General features: G+C 46.8%; 1 protein-coding gene across 3 annotated transcripts in view; it reads left to right on the top strand.

Moving 5' to 3' along the window:
• The window catches only part of PLD2 (phospholipase D2), a 111,150-nt gene that overhangs the window by 47,639 nt on the left and 39,474 nt on the right, over positions 1-24,037 (top strand). For all 3 annotated transcript variants that reach the window (XM_077470723.1, XM_077470722.1, XM_077470721.1), the window contains exons 3-8: positions 2,980-3,110; positions 5,536-5,687; positions 5,824-5,923; positions 7,538-7,603; positions 14,441-14,499; positions 18,880-18,972. In XM_077470723.1, the coding sequence (XP_077326849.1) occupies positions 2,980-3,110; positions 5,536-5,687; positions 5,824-5,923; positions 7,538-7,603; positions 14,441-14,499; positions 18,880-18,972 (601 nt within the window). The remainder of the gene's footprint in view (positions 1-2,979; positions 3,111-5,535; positions 5,688-5,823; positions 5,924-7,537; positions 7,604-14,440; positions 14,500-18,879; positions 18,973-24,037) is intronic.

Genomic DNA, 24,037 nt, shown 5'->3' with positions numbered 1-24,037 from the left:
GGCACTGGGCCCCTCGGAACCCTCTATGCCAGGGAATTACTCCTGACCCACACCTTACATGGCCCATGCTCTATTCAGCTTCCCTGTCCATCAGGAATATCCTTCTGAGCCCCCATTGTACCAGCAGGGGCATTATACAAACGCCCATCCTATCCACAAACACTGTTGAGCTCCCCTACTGGACATGGATGAGAACAGATACTAAACTTGATCTTAGCTGAAAGGCCTGCTTTAAAGAGGCATCTGTCTTTCCGAGGGAGTGTAGAGTCATCTCCTGTTAGACCTGTTATCCATTTATTTAGACTTGGTGATGTAAAAAAGTAAATACACTCCATGGAAACTCCATCTTGACTTTTTTTGACATGCTTTAACAGGCAAACATTAGATCTTATTTGAAGCATTGCCTGCAGATAGTCATGAACAAATGACACATGAAAAGTGACATGATGTTTTCATATTCATTAACCAAAGGAACAAAAATGCAGCTTTGTCATGTAAAATAGTAAGTCCACTAGTCCATTTCCCACCACTTCACATCCTTGAAATTAGATTTCCAGAATAGGTGCCAGTAATCAGGATCTCCTAAGGCCACCTTTCTCAACCTTTGCATCACCGAGGATCCCGGGAAATAATTACAGGAAACTCCGATAAAAAGGATTATACCCACAACCCATGTTACATTGGTGTGATTAATAATTAGTGTCCACTCTAACATTAGTGGTCAGAGTGTGGAGGTGACCCCTAAGTTCCAATGGTGGTCAGAGTGTGGAGGTGACCCCTTCCAATGGTGCTCAGAGTAGGGGGGAGATCACTCTACCATGGCTCAACACTCAAGGAACCCCAACCAACTTCAGAAGGATCCCTGGTTGGGAAGCCCTGTCCTATGGTGTATGGAGGTGGGATCGGTCCAATGGAAGGCTTGACTGAGCAAAGGAAGGATGTGTATGTGCAGCTGGAGGGAGCAAAGGGAAGATGAGTATGTGTAACTATAATGAGCAATGGGAGGAACACCTCCTGCACACTGGGGATGGCTAAAGACTCTCGCTTGTGTGAAGTCACCTATAAAAAAGATGAAGGTTAAATTAAACCTTTCCCGCACTCTGAACAGAAAAATAACCTCCCACCAATATAGGCCTTGAACATGGCTATGAACCCTGGATTTTTATTAAACTGCAAGTACTTTCTCTTGGCACCTAGGGAGTTAGAGGGAGAGGATCTCTGTCTGGATATTTGCCTGCCAGCTGGAGACCATACCAGCAAGATCCAAGCCAGAGACGAGGAGTGAGGACACCCAGGGGCAGTGCAACACCCCTCACATCACAGCAGCTGCACTGCTGCCGCAGGGGGACTGGAGCATCCACTCACTCTCTTCTTCCTAACGCTGATCACTGGAAGCTTCTGGGGAGAGACCGAGGGGGGGCCCCTTCTACAGCATAGCTCCCAACTGTCCCTGATTTCGAACAAAATCCCTCTGTCCCTCTTTCCTCCTCATTTGTCCCTCATTTTGGTCTGATCTATATAGCTGTATGTAAAATGCAAATTTTATCTTTCAAAAAGTGTTTCTCAGTGCTAATTTTGAATTGAGAAGTGGTCAATAATCCAATTAAAAATTTGATCAGATGATGAGATTACATGGTGGAAACAGCAATGTGATCAATACTTTTGTAGCACCCTCTAGTGTGCTATAATTAAATTTTTAGTGTAGGAAAATTTGGCTTGGCTAAGAGCCAGGCCTGGGTTGAATCTGGGTCAGGGCTGAGTGACTCAGGAAGGCTGGATGACTCACCAAGCAGCACATCTGGTAACCCCTCCTGCTCTCTTGAAGAGGATCTAGGAGGAGCTGCTAGGAGTATTGATGAGGGCCCCAGCCAATCCCCAGTAAAATGGGCTGGCAGGGGACAGGCACCTCCATAAATACTCATGGGTCATGCCAGCAGGGGAAGTCGGGTGGAAGATGGAGGAGTGCTGAGGAGGCTGTTTGTGACCCTTGAGGGTGCGCCCTGGTCCTGGGGGGTTGACCTCAGGCCTGGGGCTCTGGTGCTGGAGGCACCTTCTACAACACACAGAGGAAATCCCTCCTGGAGGCACGGAAGTAAGGAGGGGACAGCAGGAGCAGGTCAGCACGTTGAGGAGAGTCAGCCGGGTGGGCTTGTGAGTGAGTAGTCTTGGAGGAATGTGGTGTCAGTCAGAAGGGATATGAGGAAGTAGCCAGGGGACTAATGAGAAGGGCTGCTACAGCCAGGAGGGCTGGCAGGGCCTAAAGGAGTGGTGCTGGGCCAGTGACCATGGGAGTAAGTGCAATAAATGTATTAGTGGTGTCATCCTACATTCCACAAGTATAGGGGTAACGGCCCGTTGCTACAGACTTTTACAGAGTGGCACTGCTGGAGATTCTGCAAGCAAGTGAAGTACTGGAGGATGGAATTGGATATGTATATGGGACTGTATATACTAGGAATTGTCCCTGAAGTTTTCTTTGAAGTCAAGTGGCCCATAATTTCCCCATCCAAATTATTAATTCTTCATTAAAATAAAGTGCTGGACTGTTTTTGGACTCTGGGAGACTGTGAAAATTCGGTGTGCCTGGCTGTACAGGATGGGACGTCCCAGTTCATCTTCATGTGGGGTGTGGTACACTTATGATCCTAAGATGCAATTGTATCTAAACAATCAATTAAAATCCACTTACCCCGTGAGCGGCATATTGACCGAAAGGGTTGTTGCCCTATATATCAAATGTTCCAATCACAAAAGAAATTGATTATATATTGAAGTGTGAATGGCCACCATTAAACCCAACATTCACATCTTCCTGCTCTATTAGACACTTGGTTGCACTTTAAATACCATAAATGATGTGCTTATGAGTCCCAGTGGTAAAAATTCAAGCCTGACCCATGCTCTCTGTTTTTGTTTTTTCTGTTCATTATTATATGTACATAATTAAAATGTATTTCTGCATTTTAATTTTTTTTTCAGGTTCACCATATTGCCCCTTCCTTGCCGTTTATGACCTGAAACCACTGAAACATCAAGGCTCCGTTTTCTTGAAAGGGGTTCCGGTGACAGCGCAAATATTGCGGACTGAACGCTATACCACCGGAACAAAGGTAAACAAAATAAACGGAAGGGGCTATAAGTCTGTCCTCCTCCTGCAGGGTGATTCTGGTGGGGGCTTCGAGTCTGTCCTCCTGGAGGGTGATTCCGGTGGGGGTTATGAGTCTGTCCTCCTGGAGGGTGATTCCGGTGGGGGTTATGAGTCTGTCCTCCTTCTTCAGGGTGACTCTGGTGGGGGCTTTGAGTCTGTCCTCCTCCTGGAGAGTGACTCCGGTAGGGGCTATGAGTCTGTCCTCATCCTGGAGGGTGTCTCTGGTGGGGGCTACGAGTCTGTCCTCATCCTAGAGGGTGACTCTGGTGGGGGCTTTGAGTCTGTCCTCCTCCTTTAGGGTGACTCCAGTGGGGGTTATGAGTCTGTTCTCATCCTGGAGGGTGACTCCTGTGGGGGCTACGAGTCTGTCCTCATCCTGGAGGGTGACTCCGGTGGGGGCTTGCCTGTCCTCCTCCTGGAGGGTGACTCCGGTGGGGGCTTGCCTGTCCTCCTCCTGGAGGGTGACTCCGGTGGGGGCTTGCCTGTCCTCCTCCTGGAGGGTGACTCCGGTGGGGGCTTGCCTGTCCTCCTCCTGGAGGGTGACTCCGGTGGGGGCTTGCCTGTCCTCCTCCTGCAGGGTGACTCCGGTGGGGGCTTGCCTGTCCTCCTCCTGCAGGGTGACTCCGGTGGGGGCTTGCCTGTCCTCCTCCTGGAGGGTGACTCCGGTGGGGGCTATGAGTCTGTCCTCATCCTGGAGGGTGACTCCGGTGGGGGCTACGAGTCTGTTCTCCTCCTGGAGGGTGACTCTGGTGGAGGCTATGAGTGTGTTCTCCTCCTGGAGGGTGACTCTGGGAGGGTGCTTGCCTGTCCTCCTCCTGGAGGGTGACTCTGGAGGGGGCTACGAGTCTGTCCTCCTCCTGGAGGGTGACTCCAGTGGGGGCTTGCCTGTCCTCCTCATGGAGGGTGACTCCAGTGGGGGCTTGTCTGTCCTCCTCCTGGAGGGTGACTCCGGTGGGGGGCTATGAGTCTGTCCTCATCCTGGAGGGTGACTCCGGTGGGGCTACAAGTCTGTTCTCATCCTGGAGGGTGACTCCGGAGGGGGCTTGGCTGTCCTCCTCCTGGAGGGTGACTCCGGAGGGGGCTTGCCTGTCCTCCTCCTGGAGGGTGACTCCGGAGGGGGCTTGCCTGTCCTCCTCCTGGAGGGTGACTCCGGAGGGGGCTTGCCTGTCCTCCTCCTGGAGGGGGACTCCGGAGGGGGCTTGCCTGTCCCTCCTCCTGGAGGGTGACTCCGGTGGGGCTATAAGTCTGTTCTCATCCTGGAGGGGGACTCCGGTGGGGCTACGAGTCTGTTCTCATCCTGGAGGGTGACTCCGGAGGGGGCTTGCCTGTCCTCATCCTGGAGGGTGACTCCGGTGGGGGCTACGAGTCTGTTCTCCTCCTGGAGGGTGACTCTGGTGGAGGCTATGAGTGTGTTCTCCTGGAGGGTGACTCTGGGAGGGTGCTTGCCTGTCCTCCTCCTGGAGGGTGACTCTGGAGGGGGCTCGTCTGTCCTCCTCCTGGAGGGTGACTCCGGTGGGGGCTCGCCTGTCCTCCTCCTGGAGGGTGACTCCGGAGGGGGCTCGTCTGTCCTCCTCCTGGAGGGTGACTCTGGAGGGGGCTACGAGTCTGTTCTCCTCCTGGAGGGTGACTCTGGTGGAGGCTATGAGTGTGTTCTCCTCCTGGAGGGTGACTCTGGGAGGGTGCTTGCCTGTCCTCCTCTGGAGGGTGACTCTGGAGGGGGCTACGAGTCTGTTCTCCTCCTGGAGGGTGACTCTGGTGGAGGCTATGAGTGTGTTCTCCTCCTGGAGGGTGACTCCGGAGGGGGCTCGTCTGTCCTCCTCCTGGAGGGTGACTCTGGAGGGGGCTACGAGTCTGTTCTCCTCCTGGAGGGTGACTCTGGTGGAGGCTATGAGTGTGTTCTCCTCCTGGAGGGTGACTCTGGGAGGGTGCTTGCCTGTCCTCCTCCTGGAGGGTGACTCTGGAGGGGGCTACGAGTCTGTCCTCCTCCTGGAGGGTGACTCCGGTGGGGGCTTGCCTGTCCTCCTCATGGAGGGTGACTCCAGCGGGGGCTTGCCTGTCCTCCTCCTGGAGGGTGACTCCAGTGGGGCTACGAGTCTGTCCTCCTCCTGGAGGGTGACTCCGGAGGGGGCTCGCCTGTCCTCCTGGAGGGTGACTCCGGAGGGGGCTTGTCTGTCCTCCTCCTGGAGGGTGACTCTGGAGGGGGCTACGAGTCTGTCCTCATCCTGGAGGGTGACTCCGGAGGGGCTACGAGTCTGTCCTCATCCTGGAGGGTGACTCTGGTGGAGGCTATGAGTCTGTTCTCCTCCTGGAGGGTGACAATGGTACATACGGGGGGGACGCACTGAATATATTTGTATTGCATTAGCTGCTTTCACTCTCTTTCTCAGATCCGTGACAGCACTTTATATTCCGTACATCTGACACACGGCCCTTTCCAATGGACCATAAAGAAGAAATTCCGTCATTTCCAGGAACTTCACCGGGATCTGCTGAGACACAAGATATTTGTCTCTCTCCTTCCCCTCAACCCTCTGTCACGGTAAGACTGAGCGTTACGGAAAGTTTTTGGAATGTTCCACTCACGCAGAAGAGGGGAATCCCAACAGTGAGGTCTTTGTGTTCTCTAAAGATGTTTAGAATATGACATTATATTGAGTTTAATATCAATTCCCCAGATTCACCGTGACACGTTCACGCGCTGAAACGACCTCCGAGGAGATGCCCTCACTGCCTCACGCTTCTGGCGATTCCTCCAGGAGAACATCGAGCAAACAGGTTTGTTTTTCCTGGAAGGTAATCTTCTAAATCCGGACTAAATCTGTCTCCAGGTTTCAGGAGGTCTGTAATCCTCCTAATGATAGGATGGATATAACATGAGTGAGCGGAGTTCCCACGTATAATGATATACACAGACACTCCGTATAATGGGATGATGGTGGGTTTGCCAGTCTGGATGACCAATCATGCGATTACATGTTTTATTACAAAAAAAAGTACAAGTTTCTGGGATGGCACACATCACGTAGTAATATAGTAAATCAGATTTTTAAAAAAAGGTTCAGGTGGGTGATGCGATTCCTTCATAATATATCTTATATCTGGGGAGCGGTGATATCACTCCTATATAATATAACTTACACTGCATTGTCAAAAGTATTGGGGTGCCTGCCTTTACATGAACTTTAATGGCATCCCAGTCTTAGTCCGTAGGGTTCAATATTGAGTTGGCCCACCCTTTGCAGCTATAACAACTTCAACTCTTCTGGGAAAGCTGTCCGCGAGGTTTAGGAGTGTGTCTATGGGGCTGGTTGACCATTCTTTTAGAAGCGCGTTTGTGAGGTCAGGCACTGATATTGGACGAGAAGGCCTGGCCTGCAGTCTCCGCTATAATTCATCCCAAAGTTGTTCTATTGGGTTGAGGACAGGACTCTGTGCAGGCCAGTCAAGTTCCTCCACCCCAAACTCGCTCATCCATGTCTTTATGGACCTTGTTTTATGCACTGGTCCAAATCATTTGGTGGAGGGGGGATTAGTGTGTGGGGTTGTTTTTCAGGGGTTGGGTTTGGCCCATTAGTTCCAGTGAAGGGAACAATTAATGCGTCAGCATACCAAGACATTTTGGAATTCATGCTCCCAACTTTGTGGGAACAATTTGGGATGGCCCCTTCCTGTTCCAACATGACTTCTTTCCAGTGCACAACATGACTGGGCTTTGTGCTTATCAGTGTACAAAGCCCAGGCCCACCCAGGTGTGTTGCAACAGCAAATGAATATTCACTGTTGCAACTCTGATTCTCCCCTCAGCCATTTGGGAAACGGGTATGAAACCTGCTTCCCAATTGGCAAAAACGTCTGGTGATCTATTGGACGCCTAGCGCCAGGAGGAGCAGAGAGGAGATGTGCCGCGGAAGCTGCTCCAGGAGAGGACACCAGAGCAGCTTTCCTTGAGCCCGCCACGCTGGAAGATGGCCTTGTCAGCTTTGACCGCTGCTCTCACCGCCTGCATCCAAGGTAAGGACAGCGGATGGTGTTAGTGCCACACTGCTCCACCAGTGGCCCAGGGGGTGGGGTTGCTTGCCCCCCCCCCTAAAAAAAAAACCCCCACCAGCCGCCACTGATCAAAGATCTGCTTTCCATGGGTACACTACCCTACCTGCAATGATTTAGTATTAGGTTTAGCTGACGGGCACCTTCATGGGTTGATACATGGACATTAGATAATTGCCCAATTGCAGTGGGTTTCTACCTAGTGCTCCAAGTAAGAGTTCTGCCCTCTATGGCTACTGTACCCTACCTGCAGTGATCTTGTTTGCTGTTTTTTTCTTTCCTGTGATTGTCCATGAGTTTCTTTTTGCTTTATCTGGTCTCTGCTTGTTTTTTTTTTTTTAGAAGTACCTGGCGGAATACCTGAATGTACTTTTGGCAAAATCCTTCTACCGGAACTATCATGCCATGGTGAGTCTCATTCACTGTTTCTCCTGATACTAACATTCCCACTCAGCACTGCGCTACTTTAACTGGGAATTGCGCGGTCATGCAACACTGTACCCAAATGAGATTTATAGCATTTTTGTCACACAGATAGAGCTTTCTTTTGGTGGTACTGTATTTGATCACCACTGGGTTTTTTTTTTCGTTTTTTTATTACGTAAACCAAAAAAAAAGTAATCTTTTCTAGTTTTTTGTTATAAAACATATCGAATAATTTAAAAATCTAATTTCTTCATAAATTTGGGCCAAAATGGACTCTGCTACATGTCTTTGGTACAAAAAAAAATCCAAATAAGTCTATGTTAATTTGGTTTGTGTGAAACTATGCGTCTAAAAACTATGGTATATATACTGAAATTTGTCCAGCTATAGATGCTATACTGTAATGGCGATGATCAGCGACTTGTACTGTGACTATGATAGGGTGGCAGGCAATCTGATGCTAACAGACACTGGCTGGGAGGGTCACTGACTGACGTCATTAGTGACACTAATACAGTGATCAGTGCTAATACTGTAAACTGTGGCAATCAAGGGGTTACCTATGTGCCTAACAATGTATAATGTGTGCTACTTTTACTATCTGGCTGTTTTTTTCTCCCTGCTTTTCAGGGAGAAGAAACAGCCAGATCGCTGTTCACAGTACACAGAGTTCTGTGTATTTGTAACACAGAACTCTGTGTATGATTGGCTACAGCCAGTCTGCTGACTTCAGCCAAAATCATTGGCTAAAATATGCTGCTAAACGTGTGCCGTGTCCAATCACAGCACGGGTCAGCTGGGTGCTCACATGCGCCCCAAACCATGAAGCAAGCCGGCGACATACAGGTACGTTGTCCAGCCTGCCTGTGTGCTTGCCCACAGTAAAATACTGTGGGTGGGCGGCAAGCAGTTAAAGAAAAATTCAAGGTATGAATATATTTACATACAGAGGCGGACTGACCATTCGGGCACTTAGCACTGCCCGAGGACCCCATGCCACTAAGGGGCCCCATCAGGGTTGCCAGCCTCAATAAAACCAGGGACAGTATGTAAACAAAATCTGTGTTTTATTTAAAAATCTCAAGATTATAGCTGCCCCGCCTCTCCAGTACCTTTTCAGTGTGTGTATATGTATTCTGTGTGTGTATACTGTGTGTGTATATTGTGTGTCTGTGTGTGTATACTGTATGCCCCCGTACACACGGTCGGACATTCTGAAAACCAAATCCGTTTGATTTTGTCCGATGGATTTTGTCCAAAACTGTTGCATACACACGGTCGGACAAAGTTGTCGGACAATCCGATCGTTCAGAACGTGATGACGTAATTTAGTTACGATGGGACTATGTTCAGGCTAGTAGCCAATAGCTTTGGTCTAGGAATTTGATCTGAGCATGCGTGGCACTTTGTCTGATCAGAATTCTCTACACACAATCGGACAAAGTCCGATCGGATCATGTTGTCGGAAAATTTTATAGCCCTGCTCTAAAACTTTGTTGGTCGGATATTCCAACGGAAACAGTCCGATGGAGCCCACACACGGTCGGATTATCAGACAACATGGTCCGATCGGACATTTTCCGTCGGAATGTCCGACTCTGTGTACAAGGGCTAAGTGTGTGTGTGTATAGTGTGTGGCCCCATAATATATTGCCTGGGGGCACCATAATCTCCTATTTCCCGGGGGCCCCATAATCTCCTATTGCCCGGGGGCCCCATGAGTTGTCAGTCCGCCCCTGTTTACATAGTTACAGCTCTATGTAGTATCAATCTCCCTGGTCCTCTGCTGCACCCACTGGTTGCTTCTGCTGACCTCCATATCACTACTGTGTCCCATAGTGACCTGGAGATTGGTGGGAGGAACCACTAAGCCTAGTGGGGGATCAAGGCGATCAACACTTCTGGGAGTTTTTCTTGTTTTCCCTTCTAGCTGAAAGTAGAAGATTCAATTTCTGGGCTGAGCTCGTTAGAGTATAGAAATAGGTGGTTACAGGATACTTACTGTGCCTACAAGACCACCCTTTGGCTTTGCCTAATTTTGGCAAAGTAACAGGCCTGTAGCGGGGGGTCAGATGGAAGCCCAGGGGAGACCTTGGGTTGGTGTTTACCTCCGCAATTACTCTGTTGAGGTAATTGCCCAGGAAATTATATAGTGATCTGTCATTGCTAAGTCATTTCCCTTTCTTCGCTGTGAACTAAATGGACACCTGACCGATCATTTACCATTGGCACTTGGGGAAGCCTAACATGAGGCTATTTTGTCCTCTATTATGGGCTCCAGTCACCATCTTGGGGAAGTGTGTGTCAAATTTAGACACTAGCATTCTGGTAAGATTTTGGCAGCTATTATGAGTGCAGATTTGCTATGAACAGCACAATCTGCAACACAGTGGGTTCCTGGATTGAGGAATCCTAGGTAGTGGTAGGAACCTGTGTGTTAAGGACATTTTAAGCCCCTTACACACAATCCGTTTTTCCTTCAGGTTTACCAAAACCATATAGTGCAAGGGCCTGCCTGATTGCATCAAATTGAAACTCCTAAGGTTTGACCTTGTATTATATGGTTTTGGTAAATCTGAAGGAAAAACTGATGGTGTGTATGGGGCTAAAGGGCTTTCTACAAAGTTTTACTCCTCCAGTTTGGAGTGTGTTGTAGACCTGGAGTCTTAGGAGAGCCAGAGTGCCAGATTTCCTAAAGGAAGACTTGTCTACCAGGTGCGTTGCCAAAATAAGTAGTTAGTCTAGTAATTAGTGGGGTTACAAATGCAAAGGGAACCATTATTTTCAGAAGGTTCACATGGTGTCCTATATGTAAGAAGTGAGCTCTTGTTATCCTATGTCGGTTTTTTTAAAAGTGAAATCTAAAAACTTTAGCCCTTGTACACACGGTCGGACATTCCAACGGAAAATGTCCGATCGGACCGTGTTGTTGGGTAATCCGACCGTGTGGGGGCTCCATCGGACTGTTTCCATCGGAATATCCGACCAACAAAGTTTTAGAGCAGGGCTATAAAATTTTCCGACAACATGATCCGAACAGACTTTGTCCGATCGTGTGTAGAGAATTCCGATCGGACAAAGTGCCACGCATGCTCAGATCAAATTCCTACACCAAGCTATTGGCTACTAGCGTGAACGTAGTCCCGTCGTAATGAAATAACATCATCACATTCTGGACCATCGGATTGTCCGACAACTTTGTCCGACCGTGTGTATACAACAGTTTCAGACAAAATCCGTTGGACAAAATCCGTCAGACAAAATCCAACGGATTTGGTTGTCAGAATGTCCGACCGTGTGCACAAGGGCTTAGAGTGTTGCTGTTTTTTTTTTTTTCTGTTTTTGGGGAAAAAAGCGACCTTTTAAGGAATAGCTGTGATGCCTTCTTGGTACAACTGCAACTGCTAAGTAACTACCCATTACCTGTTTACTTTAATATCAGCCTGAGGTATGGGCACCAGGCTTGCCCAAGGAATGGACACACATGCCTTCTTTCTGTAACTGGAAATGTCATATGGACTGAGGAACTGAATAATTCTACAACTGTAGAGTTAATAGGAGCCCTCGGGAGATGAGCCAGTGATGGGTTGGACCTGACTTTGCGTCTCTAAGATAGTGTGTTCAATAATTGTGTGGCGGTTGTGATATACATCACAGCTGGACTGTGTATGAAGACAACTATATACCCATGCATATATGATGGCCTTTAGAATAATCTAGTGTGTATTTCCCTGCTGGAACTCAGGAAAATGGGTGCCGGTACCGGCGTCGGGTTTCACTCATCCAGAAGTGTCGGTATAGAAATTGTAGGATGCTTCTCACCCAGCCCAATGCATGTAGATATATGGAATGGCCTCAGCTGATGCTGCCCCACAGGTCACGCCTCCATGATGCGTTTCACCACACCCATCGGGCTTAGTCATAGAGTTTTATGTCAGATACTGGCCAGAAATGAAGGACTTGGCTGACCAGTCAATGAGCGGTAACCAAAAATGAACACAAGCTTCATTATCACAAGTATATCTGCTTGATTTTCTAATACCATCCTATCTGTTTTTGTATACAAATTGTAATAGTTATAACTACTCCTAAAGCTGCCCAAACTACTAAAATTTTTGTTCTAAATTTTCCGTTTTAAGATCAATGTTCTAATCATTATTGGAGTCAAACCAAAGTTCGTTTTCAACCTCCGTGACCAGAAATTTCGAAGGAGCAGGATGTAAAATGTTTCTCAAATTTTTAACATTGAATGTGGCTTTTATTTGGGAAGGTCCATCCTTTCCAAAATTCAGAGTTAAAACCAAATTTAATTTTGAAGCTCTTTTGAACAATCGTCAAGTCGCCAAGTGTTCTGAAAATTTTTGTACAAATTTTTGAACGTTCCTCTGAGAAGCTACTAGTCTGTGGCCAGCTTTAGAGGAGTTAAGCCCCGTATGCTGCTGATTTTTGTCTTGAGATTTACCAAAAACCATGTAGTGCAAGGACCTGCCTGATTGCATTCACATTGAAACTTCTAAGGTTTGACCTCATATTATATGGATTTGGTAAATCTAAAGGAAAAAATCAGCAGAAAATCTGATAGTGTGTATGGGGCTTTACAGTACACTGTGGTGCCTATGCTGATATTCAATTCATGGGAATGCTAAATGGACACTCTTTGGGAGTTATTAGCTGATCTTATTGGATTAACTTAGAACATCAGATCACAGCCTGTATATGTGGACAAAGTCAAGAGCCGCCTTGGATAAACATTTTTGCAATAAATCGCATGAGACTTGTTTATTGAAAGAGAAAATACATCTGATAGCACTCTGCATTAACACTTACCCCCTGATTTAGGATTGCAATCTTCCGGCAGTAGTTTATATGTGTGGGCCAATGTTGCTCAGAATTTTGAAATTCGCTAGCAGTGGTTTATATAGGGTTGTTTTTTTTGTTTTTTCTTCTGTATTATAATGTTTCTAGAATGGTTTGGTTTAAAATGTATTTTAGATTTAATAAAAATGTGTAGTTTTTGATGTAGAAATACCCCCGCAGGAGCCACTGGTCCTAAACAGTGTGGATACCAACAGCCACAAAAAGCAACAGTCTATCCACTTTGGCTCCAGTAAACGGTCTAGGGATTGTTTTTTAGGGGTTTATTGCTCAGAAACTTTTAACCAGAGAATGGTTAGGGAATGAGTTACTTGCTTGATGGTTAGTAAATTAGAGGACAATCTTTACAAGTGATAGTAGCTAGTGGGGAACAATCGGAGGCTCCACAGTTGACCACGGGGGGCAAGTCCTTGAGCATCTGGTTACTTTGTACCACTGCGTAGCTATTGGTAAAAAATGCAGCATCCAGCACATTGTCTAAAGCAGGGATATGCAATTAGCGGACCTCCAGCTGTTGCAAAACTACAAGTCCCATCATGCCTCTGCCTCTGGGTGTCATGCTTGTGGTTGTCAGAGTCTTGCTATGCCTCATGGGACTTGTAGTTCTGCAACATCTGGAGGTCTGCTAATTTCAGAACATTGATCTCCTTCCAACCTCCTACCAGAGACCACTCAGTGAGCAAGACGGTGCCTGGTAGTAGTTCAGAGTCAAGTCCAATTCAGTTCCTCAGTCCTGGCACCTCTAAAGCCTCTTTGAGCAGCTGTTCAGTCCATGGGCTCCTGGGATCCCTACTCAAGAAAAGCAAACCCTGATATTTAGTGTGTCAGACTATTCATCTACACTCGAGTCTGGCCCCCTTCTGGACACTTCCCCTCAAGGGATTGGCCAGAGCCCAAAAAATATTCAGGCTGGTTGATTTGAATCTCCCGCTCTAAGCTCTGGAAGCTTTCTTTAGAAAAGGGGGAAGGCAAACTCTCCCAGCCTGTGAGACCCGGAACAGGCCAGACCAAACAATCACTGTTCCCTTGGTTACAGAAGTAGCCAAAGCTAAGTTCTACATTGATAACACTGTGGAAAACAGTTCTTTATGATTGTAGAACTAAAGACAAAACTGTTTATTTTATATTTTGGCATAATTGAGAGTTATGACTTATTTCTCATCCCCTGGGGGAGATTTCCCTTCACATCCTGTCCCTTAGCCAAAACAGGAGGTGAGGGAAACCCTAACTGTCACCCGAACTAGTGTCCCCATTGGAAGATTCCCCTCTATCCTGTTCTGGTGAAAACCAAACTGCTATGTGGGGCCGAAAGCAAGCGAGTCATGTTTATTGGGTATCTCTCTTTGCTCCCAATGGCTGCACATAACAGAAGGGAAGCAATGTAAGGTTGAATATGTGGTGCTGGTGGGGCCATTATTAAAGTGAACCATGTACCTCCCAACTTTATGAGATGGGAATGAAGGACACTTATTAGCGAAAGTATGTAGGCATAGGACATACCCCCTACAAACCCCTATTTTTCCTTTGTAGTGGCTTTCGAAATCTACAAATGCAGCAATTTAGAAATTGGTTGAAATATTTAGCACTGTGAAACACTTTTTGACAAATAAAAAGTTCATTTTTTTTAGACAACTATATAGATCAAACCCAAATGAGGAGGAAAGAGGGACAGAGGGACCTTGTTCTAAATCAGGGACTGTCCCTCCAAATCAGGGAAAATTGGGAGCTATGGAACCATTCATTTGCCCAGTTGGCAAATAGCCACCCAATTTTCCTTTTTTTTTTTTTTTTTGTGCAAGCATCAACCTCCTGACATTGTCACAAGACCTATACTTCATGGCCTATTCCTGAACTGCGTATTTTGTGGTTTCTGGGCTCTGACCGATATGTATCATGTACGGGGTCTCCTATCCTTATCACTCTGTTTATTCTCTTTATTTCCAGATGGAGTTTCTGGAGGTCAGTCGCCTGTCCTTCATTCCAGACCTTGGAACTAAAGGACTGTGAGTAGCAAAACATCCCATGCTTACAAGAAAACTAGCGCTTGTATCATAAATTTTAACACCAGCCAAAACGTTTTTATTTTATTTTGTATTCTTGTACACCAGAGGATGTGATTGTTGATTGATATTTGTGCAGACTTGGGTTCACGTTTGACACTTCCTATTTTGAAGCCTCACCATCATGTATATTAGAAATGGGACTTCATTGCCGCCTTATACTTATAGCCTGCCCATGCTATATTATAATCATTATTGATCTTCTGGGATACTTCTAGTCATTGTGCTTCCCGGGTCTAAGAATTAAATGCTGCCCCCCCCCCCCCCAAAAAAAAAATCACACCCACCAAAAGGCCCCCACATCCATTATTTTATATCATGATAATTAAAACAAAAATGTAATTTATCAGGAAGTCAGATTTACATGCAACAGCAGCTTATCTATATAGAAAATGATATGACATATCATTATGTTCAACTCTAAGCAACAAACTCCACATTAGACTCCCCTCATCACAGACCATCCCAACACAGACCCCCCCCATCCTCCATCACAGACTCCCATCCATCACAGATCCCCCCACCATCAGACTCCTCTCCCATCACAGATCCCCCATCAGACTCTTCTCCCATCACAGATCCCACCCCCATCAGATTCTTCTGCTATCACAGATCCCGCTCCTATCACAGATCCCCCTCCCATCAGATTCTTCTCCCATCACGCACCCCCCCCCCCCCCCCCCATCAGACTCTTCTCCCATCACAGATCCCTCCCCCATCAGATTCTTCTCCCATCACAGATCCCATCAGATTCTTCTCCCATCACAGATCCCACCTCCATCAGACTCCTCTCCCATCACAGATCCCTCCCTCATCAGATTCTTCTCCCATGACAGATCCCTCCCCCATCAGATTCTTCTCCCATCACAGATCCCACCTCCATCAGATTCTTCTGCTATCACAGATCCCGCTCCTATCACAGATCTCCCTCCCATCAGATTCTTCTCCCATCACAGACCCCCCCATCAGACTATTCTCCCATCACACATATCACCCCCATCAGATTCTTCTCCTATCACAGATCCCTCCCCATCAGATTCTTCTCCCATCACAGATCCCACCTCCATCAGACTCCTCTCCCATCACAGATCCCTCCCCATCAGATTCTTCTCCCATCACAGATCCCTCCCCATCAGATTATTCTCCCATCACAGATCCCTCCCCATCAGATTCTTCTCCCATCACAGATCCCTCCCCATCAGATTCTTCTCCCATCACAGATCCCACCTCCATCAGACTCCTCTCCCATCACAGATCCCTCCCTCATCAGATTCCTCTCCCATCACAGATCCCTCCCTCATCAGATTCTTCTCCCATGACAGATCCCTCCCCCATCAGATTCTTCTCCCATCACAGATCCCTCCCCCATTAGATTCTTCTCCAATCACAGATCGCACCTCCATCAGATTCTTCTGCTATCACAGATCCCGCTCCTATCACAGATCTCCCTCCCATCAGATTCTTCTCCCATCACAGACCCCCCCCATCAGACTATTCTCCCATCACACATATCACCCCCATCAGATTCTTCTCCTATCACAGATCCCTCCCCATCAGATTCTTCTCCCATCACAGATCCCACCTCCATCAGACTCCTCTCCCATCACAGATCCCTCCCCATCAGATTCTTCTCCCATCACAGATCCCTCCCCATCAGATTCTTCTCCCATCACAGATCCCTCCCCATCAGATTCTTCTCCCATCACAGATCCCACCTCCATCAGACTCCTCTCCCATCACAGATCCCTCCCTCATCAGATTCCTCTCCCATCACAGATCCCTCCCTCATCAGATTCTTCTCCCATGACAGATCCCTCCCCCATCAGATTCTTCTCCCATCACAGATCTCTCCCCCATTAGATTCTTCTCCCATCACAGATCCCACCTCCATCAGATTCTTCTGCTATCACAGATCCCGCTCCTATCACAGATCTCCCTCCCATCAGATTCTTCTCCCATCACAGACCCCCCCATCAGACTATTCTCCCATCACACATATCACCCCCATCAGATTCTTCTCCTATCACAGAACCCTCCCTATCAGATTCTTCTCCCATCACAGATCCCACCTCCATCAGACTCCTCTCCCATCACAGATCCCTCCCTCATCAGATTCTTCTCCCATCACAGATCCCACCCCCATCAGATTCTTCTCCCATCACAGATCCCACCCCCATCAGATTCTTCTCCCATCACAGATCCCTCCCCCATCAGATTCTTCTCTCATCACAGATCCCGCCTCCAACAGATTCTTCTCCCATCACAGATCCCGCCCCCATCAGATTCTTCTCCCATCACAGATCCCGCCCCCATCAGATCCCTCTCCCATCACAGATCCCTCTCCCATCACAGATCCCGCTCCCATCAGACTGCTCTCCCATCACAGATCCCCCCCACCTCATTACAGACTCCCCCAGACCCCCCTCCCACACCAGACCCCCCTCATCACAGACTCCCATCACAGTCCTGCATCAATATTACAGATTGCCCCTTCCATAAGATTGCAGCACTCCCCTTCCCTACCTTAGTTACACAAGATGGGAAGCACGACAGGTCCGGGCAAAGGGCGAGACCTTTCATGGGAAAGGCAGGTGATTGATTGCTAGGACCGCCACGCTGTCTACTAACAATCACCCACTTCTTAATAAGTCCCGCCCTTTGTCCGGTCCTGCCATGCTTCCTGTCTTGTGTAAATAAGGTAGGGGAGGGGAGGGGGCATGTAGGATCTTATGGAAGGGACAGACTTGCAACACCTGCTGGGCCAGGGGGAGGAAAACTGTACATCTGATCTGGTGCAGGTGTTCTGATATATATCGTCCGGCCATCTAGAAGTGTCCGCACCGTACTGCGCAGGCACAGCACGGAGCCAGAAGGAGATTCGGAAAATCTCAGAAGATGAACGCCGCCTGCGCCGTGAGTCGAGGTGCAAGCCCCACCATCCAATTTGACAAAAGCCTGCACATTTTAGAGGGCCCCTCGCGGGCTCCGCTTCGCTCGCCACACTTCGGGCATGGCCTCGCTGAACTCGGCTATTTTTATTCTAACTCTATGTCCACTTGAATGGTGGGACTAGAACCTGAACTCACGGCGCAGGCACCATTCATCTTCGGCTATATTCGCAATGTGGGTGTCCTGTGTACTGCGCATGCGCAGTACACAGCGGACACTATCCGATGGGGGATATTATATGATAGTACACCGGCGGTATGCACCAAACTGCTGGGAAAAAAAAACTTCTTGGGCGCCAATTTTCTGCCCCTTTCAAAGTGCAGCCTGGCTCCAATAGACGCAGTGGAACCCATGGTAGGGCCGGCCCTGTATGAGGGGTTTTCAAAAAGTTTTTCCACACTTTCTTAATAAAAAGAGTTCAAAAAAAAAAACTGCAGAAACTTTTTGACGAACCCCCATGATTCCACAGGTGGTTGATGGTTTCATTTATACTTCACTTTCACGGTTTGAACCTAGGAACCTTTCCCTTTTCATGGCATACATAATTCCTTTATGAGGTGTTTCGTTTTTTTTTTTTTTTTTAATATTCGTACATTCAGACCATCTTACTGGTTTCTAGGTTATACTTACCCTTTTATAGCTTCTAGGGTACCCCTTGGGTTTCGCACACTCTCAGACCGGTACATTTTTAAGAGTAGATTCCTCTCAGCATTCCAAAATAAGTGCATTGAAGGTGCTTATTGGTCCAATAGAGGTCCACATATTCTAACTATACTGTTTGGATGTGTATAGTATAAGCGTGGATGGGGGTGTCTTTTGTAATTCTTATTATAGGATTATACCAGTGGCGGTCGGTGCTAAAAAAAAAATGTTGGGGAGTGCAAACAAACTGGAAAATACTGAACCCCCCCACATCAATTGCAGCCTCACTGTGCCCCGTCAAATGCAGCCACTTGTGCCCCGTCAAATGCAGCCACTTGTGCCCCGTCAAATGCAGCCACTTGTGCCCCGTCAAATGCAGCCACTTGTGCCCCGTCAAATGCAGCCACTTGTGCCCAGTCAAATGCAGCCACTTGTGCCCCGTCAAATGCAGCCACTTGTGCCCCGTCAAATGCAGCCACTTGTGCCCCGTCAAATGCAGCCACTTGTGCCCCATCAAATGCAGCCACTGTGCCCCTTGTTGGGGAGAATTTCCGGCACTTCCAGGAGGGTCACTAGGACAGGAAGTGATGGACTGGTGCAATCAATTCCTAATTCTACCCCGCACTATCCAAAACAGGAAAATCCTTTGAGTAAAAATCTAGTATTTGCAAAGGGATTTCTGATTGGTTGGTACATCCCAAGTCTCTGACTGCATTTATTCATTTTTTGCAGGGAAGGTTTCATACTGAAGAGATCGGGAGGACACCGGATTCAAGGGTTCAACTGCGCCGGTCATCATCAGTTCTGTTACCGCTGGTCAAAGAGGTCAGATAGAGCAACAGCCAAAACTCTGCTTTTTTTTTTTTTTTATGTTTCTTCCCATAAAAAGGGTTCTGGAAAATGAGTGAAATTGGGTCAGATGTGAAAAAGTAAAAGTGACACTGACATGAGTTGGGACAAACTAGAACATATACAGGGGTACTTACAACAGTCACCTTTCCACATGTAGATTTATTTTATTTTTTTGTGACCTTAGTTGTTGCAACTTTTTCACCTTCTCTGATAGTGTTATGATCAGTCCCAGTCCATCACTGTTGCTCTTCCAGGACAGCCTGTATCAACCACTTCCCCTCTGGAAGATTTACCCCCATTCATGGCCAGGACTTTTTTTTGTGATTACGGCGCTGCGTTTGTTTAACTGACATTTGCGTGGTCGTGCAATGCTGTAACCAAATAGAATTTTCCCCCACAAATAGAGCTTTATTTCGGTGGTATTTGATCACCTCCTGGGTTTTATTATTTTTCGCGCCATAAGGCTGGGTTCACACTATGTGTGGGGGTCCGGTGCCGCCCTGTTCACCATTTCAGGGACGAATCTGGTCAAACTTTTTACCTGAATTCGGACCTGAAATGGAGCCAAAGACTCGCAGGACCCTTCTGCTGAGCCCTCTGCAGCCACCCCGGAGATGTGTGAACCGACTCCATTGAGAGCTGGTCACACTCTCTTGGCATGTGAATTGGATGCGGGAAAACCTATACATAATTCACGCAAGTGTGAACCCAGCCTAAAAAAAAAGAGGCTTGATTTTGGGGGAAAAAATGTTTTACTTTCTGCTATAAAACGTATCCAATAAAAAAAGGTACAAAATCAAATCTCTTCATCAATTTAGACCAATATTCTGCTACATATTTTTGGTAAAAAAAAATCCCAATAAGTGTATATTGATTGGTTTGCGCAAAAGTTATCTCATCTACAGACTATGGGATCTATACTGGAATTTGTATTTATTTATCATTTTTTTATACTAGTAGTGGCAGCGATCAGCGACATGTATACGATATTGCAGTGGACAAACTGAGACTAATTGACGCTGACTGGGAAGGGGTTAAACATCAGGGGCGATCAAAGGGTTAAGTGTGTGCCTAGCCTGTGTTTTTGTGTAATGTGTGAGGTGCTTTTAACTAGGGAAGGAGATTGATTTTATACATCCCTTCCTTCCTGACAGCACAGAGCTCTGCCTTGTTTACAGATCTCCAGTCTGTGTCTCTGCCTGACAATTGGTGGGTCCTGGCGGCCATCCAGTGCCTGGCTCCCGCAAAGAACCATAAACACAACTTTTAAGGATTAAGTCAATTTTAATCACAATGCTCAAACTCAAAATACCAGTTGGAGAGAAATAAGGCTGATTTTACTAAAACTAGAGAGTGCAAAATATGGTGTAGCTCTGCATAGAAACCAATCGGCTTCCAGGTTTTATTGTCAAAGCTTAACTGAACAAGCTGAAGCTAGAAGCTGATTGGCTACTATGCACAGCTGCACCAGATTCTGAGTGCTTCAGTTTTAATCTCCACCATTGGAAGGGAGGGTATACCTGCAAATCTGGTCGATATTCCCACTAAAAAAAAGGATAGCTGAAAAAAAAAGGGATGGGAGGTCAGGGAGCATGGCTTGATAATAAATCTAACTGCTGAAAGGAACAATTGTAGGACATGTTCTTACTGGTATATTCAAACATTATTGGAAATGAATTTCCACCACCAAACAGATTTGACAGAAGCTGTAATTTCTCCCTAGCAACAGCCAACCTATAGTACCCCCTTGCTGCAGGTTGTTTAGTCAGTTCCCTCATGAAGTCCCACAGTCTAAACTCTCGATGGTGAGTCCTAGACCACAATTGCCATTCCTTCAGTTCACTACCTCTTTAGGTTCTGCACTCATTTGGGCTCTAGAACCATGTCTGGAATAATTTGCTTGAATGCTTTTGAGGGGCCCCAGTGGTTCCAGGCCTAGTCTGCAGAAGGTCCCACCAAACAACCAAGGCCAACAGCCTAAATCCTTAGTGATAGCAGGTCCAAGATCCTAATCCCCATACCTCCAGTTCACTATTTCTTCAGGTTCTGCACTCATTTTGGCTCTAGAACCAGGTTTGGAATAATTTGTTTGCATACTTTTAAGGATCCACTCCTCTCTATTCCCAGTGGCTCCAGGCCTAGTCTTCAGGTGGCCCCATCAAACATCCAAGGCCAACAGTCTAAATTCTTACCAATGGCAGGTCCAAGATCCTAATTCCCATCCCACCAGTTCACTATTTCTTAAGGTTCTGCATTAATTTTCGGCCCTAGAACCATGTCCGGAATGATTTGTTTGCATGCTTTTGAGGGACCTCTCTATTCCCAGTGGTTCCAGGACTAGTCTGCAGGGGGTTCCACCAAACATCCAAGGCCAACAGTCTAAATTCTTACCAATGGCAGGTCCAAGATCCTAATTCCCATCCCACCAGTTCACTATTTCTTAAGGTTCTGCATTAATTTTCGGCCCTAGAACCATGTCTGGAATGATTTGTTTGCATGCTTTTGATGGACCTTTCTATTCCCAGTGGTTCCAGGACTAGTCTGCAGGGGGTTCCACCAAACATCCAAGGCCCACAGTGTAAATTCTCAGTGGTGGCAGGTCCAAAACCCTAATCCCCATCCCTTCAGTTCACTACTTCTTCAGGTTCTGTGGCCCAAGTTGCTGGGCACATGCACCCAGGGAAACCTTTCCGACCACTGCCAAGCATGTGAACCCTTTTCCATTCATTTCAAACCTGAAACCTGGTGTAATGTCTACACTCCCCAGGTATTGGCTGTACCTGGGAAGTTTGGACATTACACCAGGTTCAGGTTGGGAATGGGTGGAAAAGGGTTCACATTAACATCGTCCTTAAGAATAAACGAGCATTCCTGCATTTGTAGCAGCAACCTGAACTGTTACTCTACAGCTGCATGTAGAGTCTCACCAGCCCGAGCTTAATTTACTTATGCTGATAGTCCCTCACCGAACAGAGCACCAATGTTATAAAACATTTAATGAACTTGCTTATTAACAGTCAATTGTATTCATACTTCCTCCAAGAATCTGGTTCAGTTGGTTGATTCCAAAGAGGTGGGAGTGAACTCCATAGTCAATAAAACACAAATCTTCTTTCCAATATGTTCTGATAAGATTTCAGACAGGCACCTCCCATTTCAATGTCTTCCGCGGTTAGCGTGCTACTGAATTCCAATTTTCCTTCAAAGGGGAAAACAAAGCACTCCACCATGCTTCAAAACCACCAAGTTTCTTCTATGATAATAGTTGAGGACAGTCTGAAACGGAGAAAGGGGAAAACCAGAAACATCCTAGGTACATTGGAGATGTGAGTGTGTGGATCCCAATCCTATGGAGCCATGTCATTAATGATGTGGCCGATGGACATAGACATGTGAGATTCCAGTTACCTCTTGGAAAGGATGCTCCCCTGGGATAGTGGCACTTTGGATCCTTTTTTTGACTAGGTGATCCATATGGCTTCATTTTAGACACTCTTCAGACATTTCCTTGACCTATAACCTTAGTCATATTGCTGTAAAAACCATGGTAATCTTCTGGAGTTCTGATAATATCCCTTTTCTCCATTTTATCCAGTGGTTTCCCCCTTCTTATAAACCATTTATTTTCTGAGATTTTGTACCCCCTTTCCTTCCCCTCCCCTACTACTTGTCTTCCTCATGTACCTATATCCTCTTAGATCACCCTTATATTCCTCCTACTATGCATACCGGTGGTTCTTACCCTTTTTTTAAGTCTGCTTAGAGGTCGGTGCTATAAGTAGTTGCAGGGATCGTTTTTTTTTCATTTCTTTCAATGGGAAAACAATGATTGGAACAAGGGCGAGGGCGGCTTTTTAGTCAATGCAAATGTTATTTTTTATTTAAACCAGCCTTTCTCAACCTTTTCAACACAGAGGAACCCTTGAAATAGTTCTCCAGTCTCAGGGAACCCCTGCTAAAAATTATAAATCTACAACTCATGATACATTAGTGTGATGGTCAGTGGGATGAATGGTCCTTACACTTGTGGTCATTGGGAAGAATTACCTCCTTACAGATAGCTAAAAAGATCAATGGTGTCGGTCGGAACTTATCCCAGAGGCAGAAATTGCCCAATGCTGAAGGAACCCCTAGCAACCTCTGGAGGAACCCTAGTTGAGAATCACTGGGTTAAACCCTCACAGACCCCCTGAAACCCATCTATAGACCACTTGGGGATCCATAGGCCCCAGGTTAAGAACCCCTGCATTATAGCCCTTTGCCTAAACTTAGATGTGGCTTTACTCTCCATATCCATGGTGACACAAAATCAGGGCTGTCTTTAATATTGATTGGACCCTGGGCAAAACTTTTCTTGGAGCCCCCCCACCCCCATGCAGTTTTGCTCTCCACCTGCTCTGAGACATACAATAAATAGCAGCTAGACTCAAAATCAGTTTACTGAATCAGATCAGGCAGCTATTGCGATTGGTTGCTAGAGGTTACAGTGTATCGTTACCGCTCACTGACTGGTTGCTAGAGGTTACAGCACACATTACGGCTCACTGACTGGTTGCTAGAGGTTACAGCACACATTACGGCTCACTGACTGGTTGCTAGAGGTTACAGCACACATTACGGCTCACTGATTAGTTACTAGAGGTTACAGCACATGATTTCTGCTTGTTGATTGGTTGCTAGAGATTACTGTGGATATAACCTCAGGGGGGCATGATATACATATGAATGCTGCCAGCTGCCACTATTTAAATATGAATGTTGCCGGCTGCCACTATTTACATATGAATTCTGCTTCTATTTACATATGAATGCCGCCACTATTTACATATGAGTGCCAGTAATTTACATGTAAACACAGGGTCTGCAGGTGAGTCATCTGTACACAACAATAGGGCAGAGCTGGGCAGCATTAGTAGCAGCAATTCACACTGAGATATCGGGACACAGCACAGGACACAGGGAATTTAAACCAGGATAGTTGGCAAGTATGAGGCAGCTGCTTTGGGTCCCACAACAATGACAGGGCCCAGGGCAGCTG

This window comes from Lithobates pipiens, unplaced genomic scaffold, assembly GCF_037356315.1.
Source record: "Lithobates pipiens isolate NorthernLeopardFrog02 unplaced genomic scaffold, aLitPip1_a1.2 Scaffold_8, whole genome shotgun sequence".
NCBI classification, from domain to species: Eukaryota; Metazoa; Chordata; class Amphibia; order Anura; family Ranidae; genus Lithobates; species Lithobates pipiens.
Note: the sequence above shows the minus strand (reverse complement) of the source record. Positions and strands in the feature narration are given on the sequence as shown.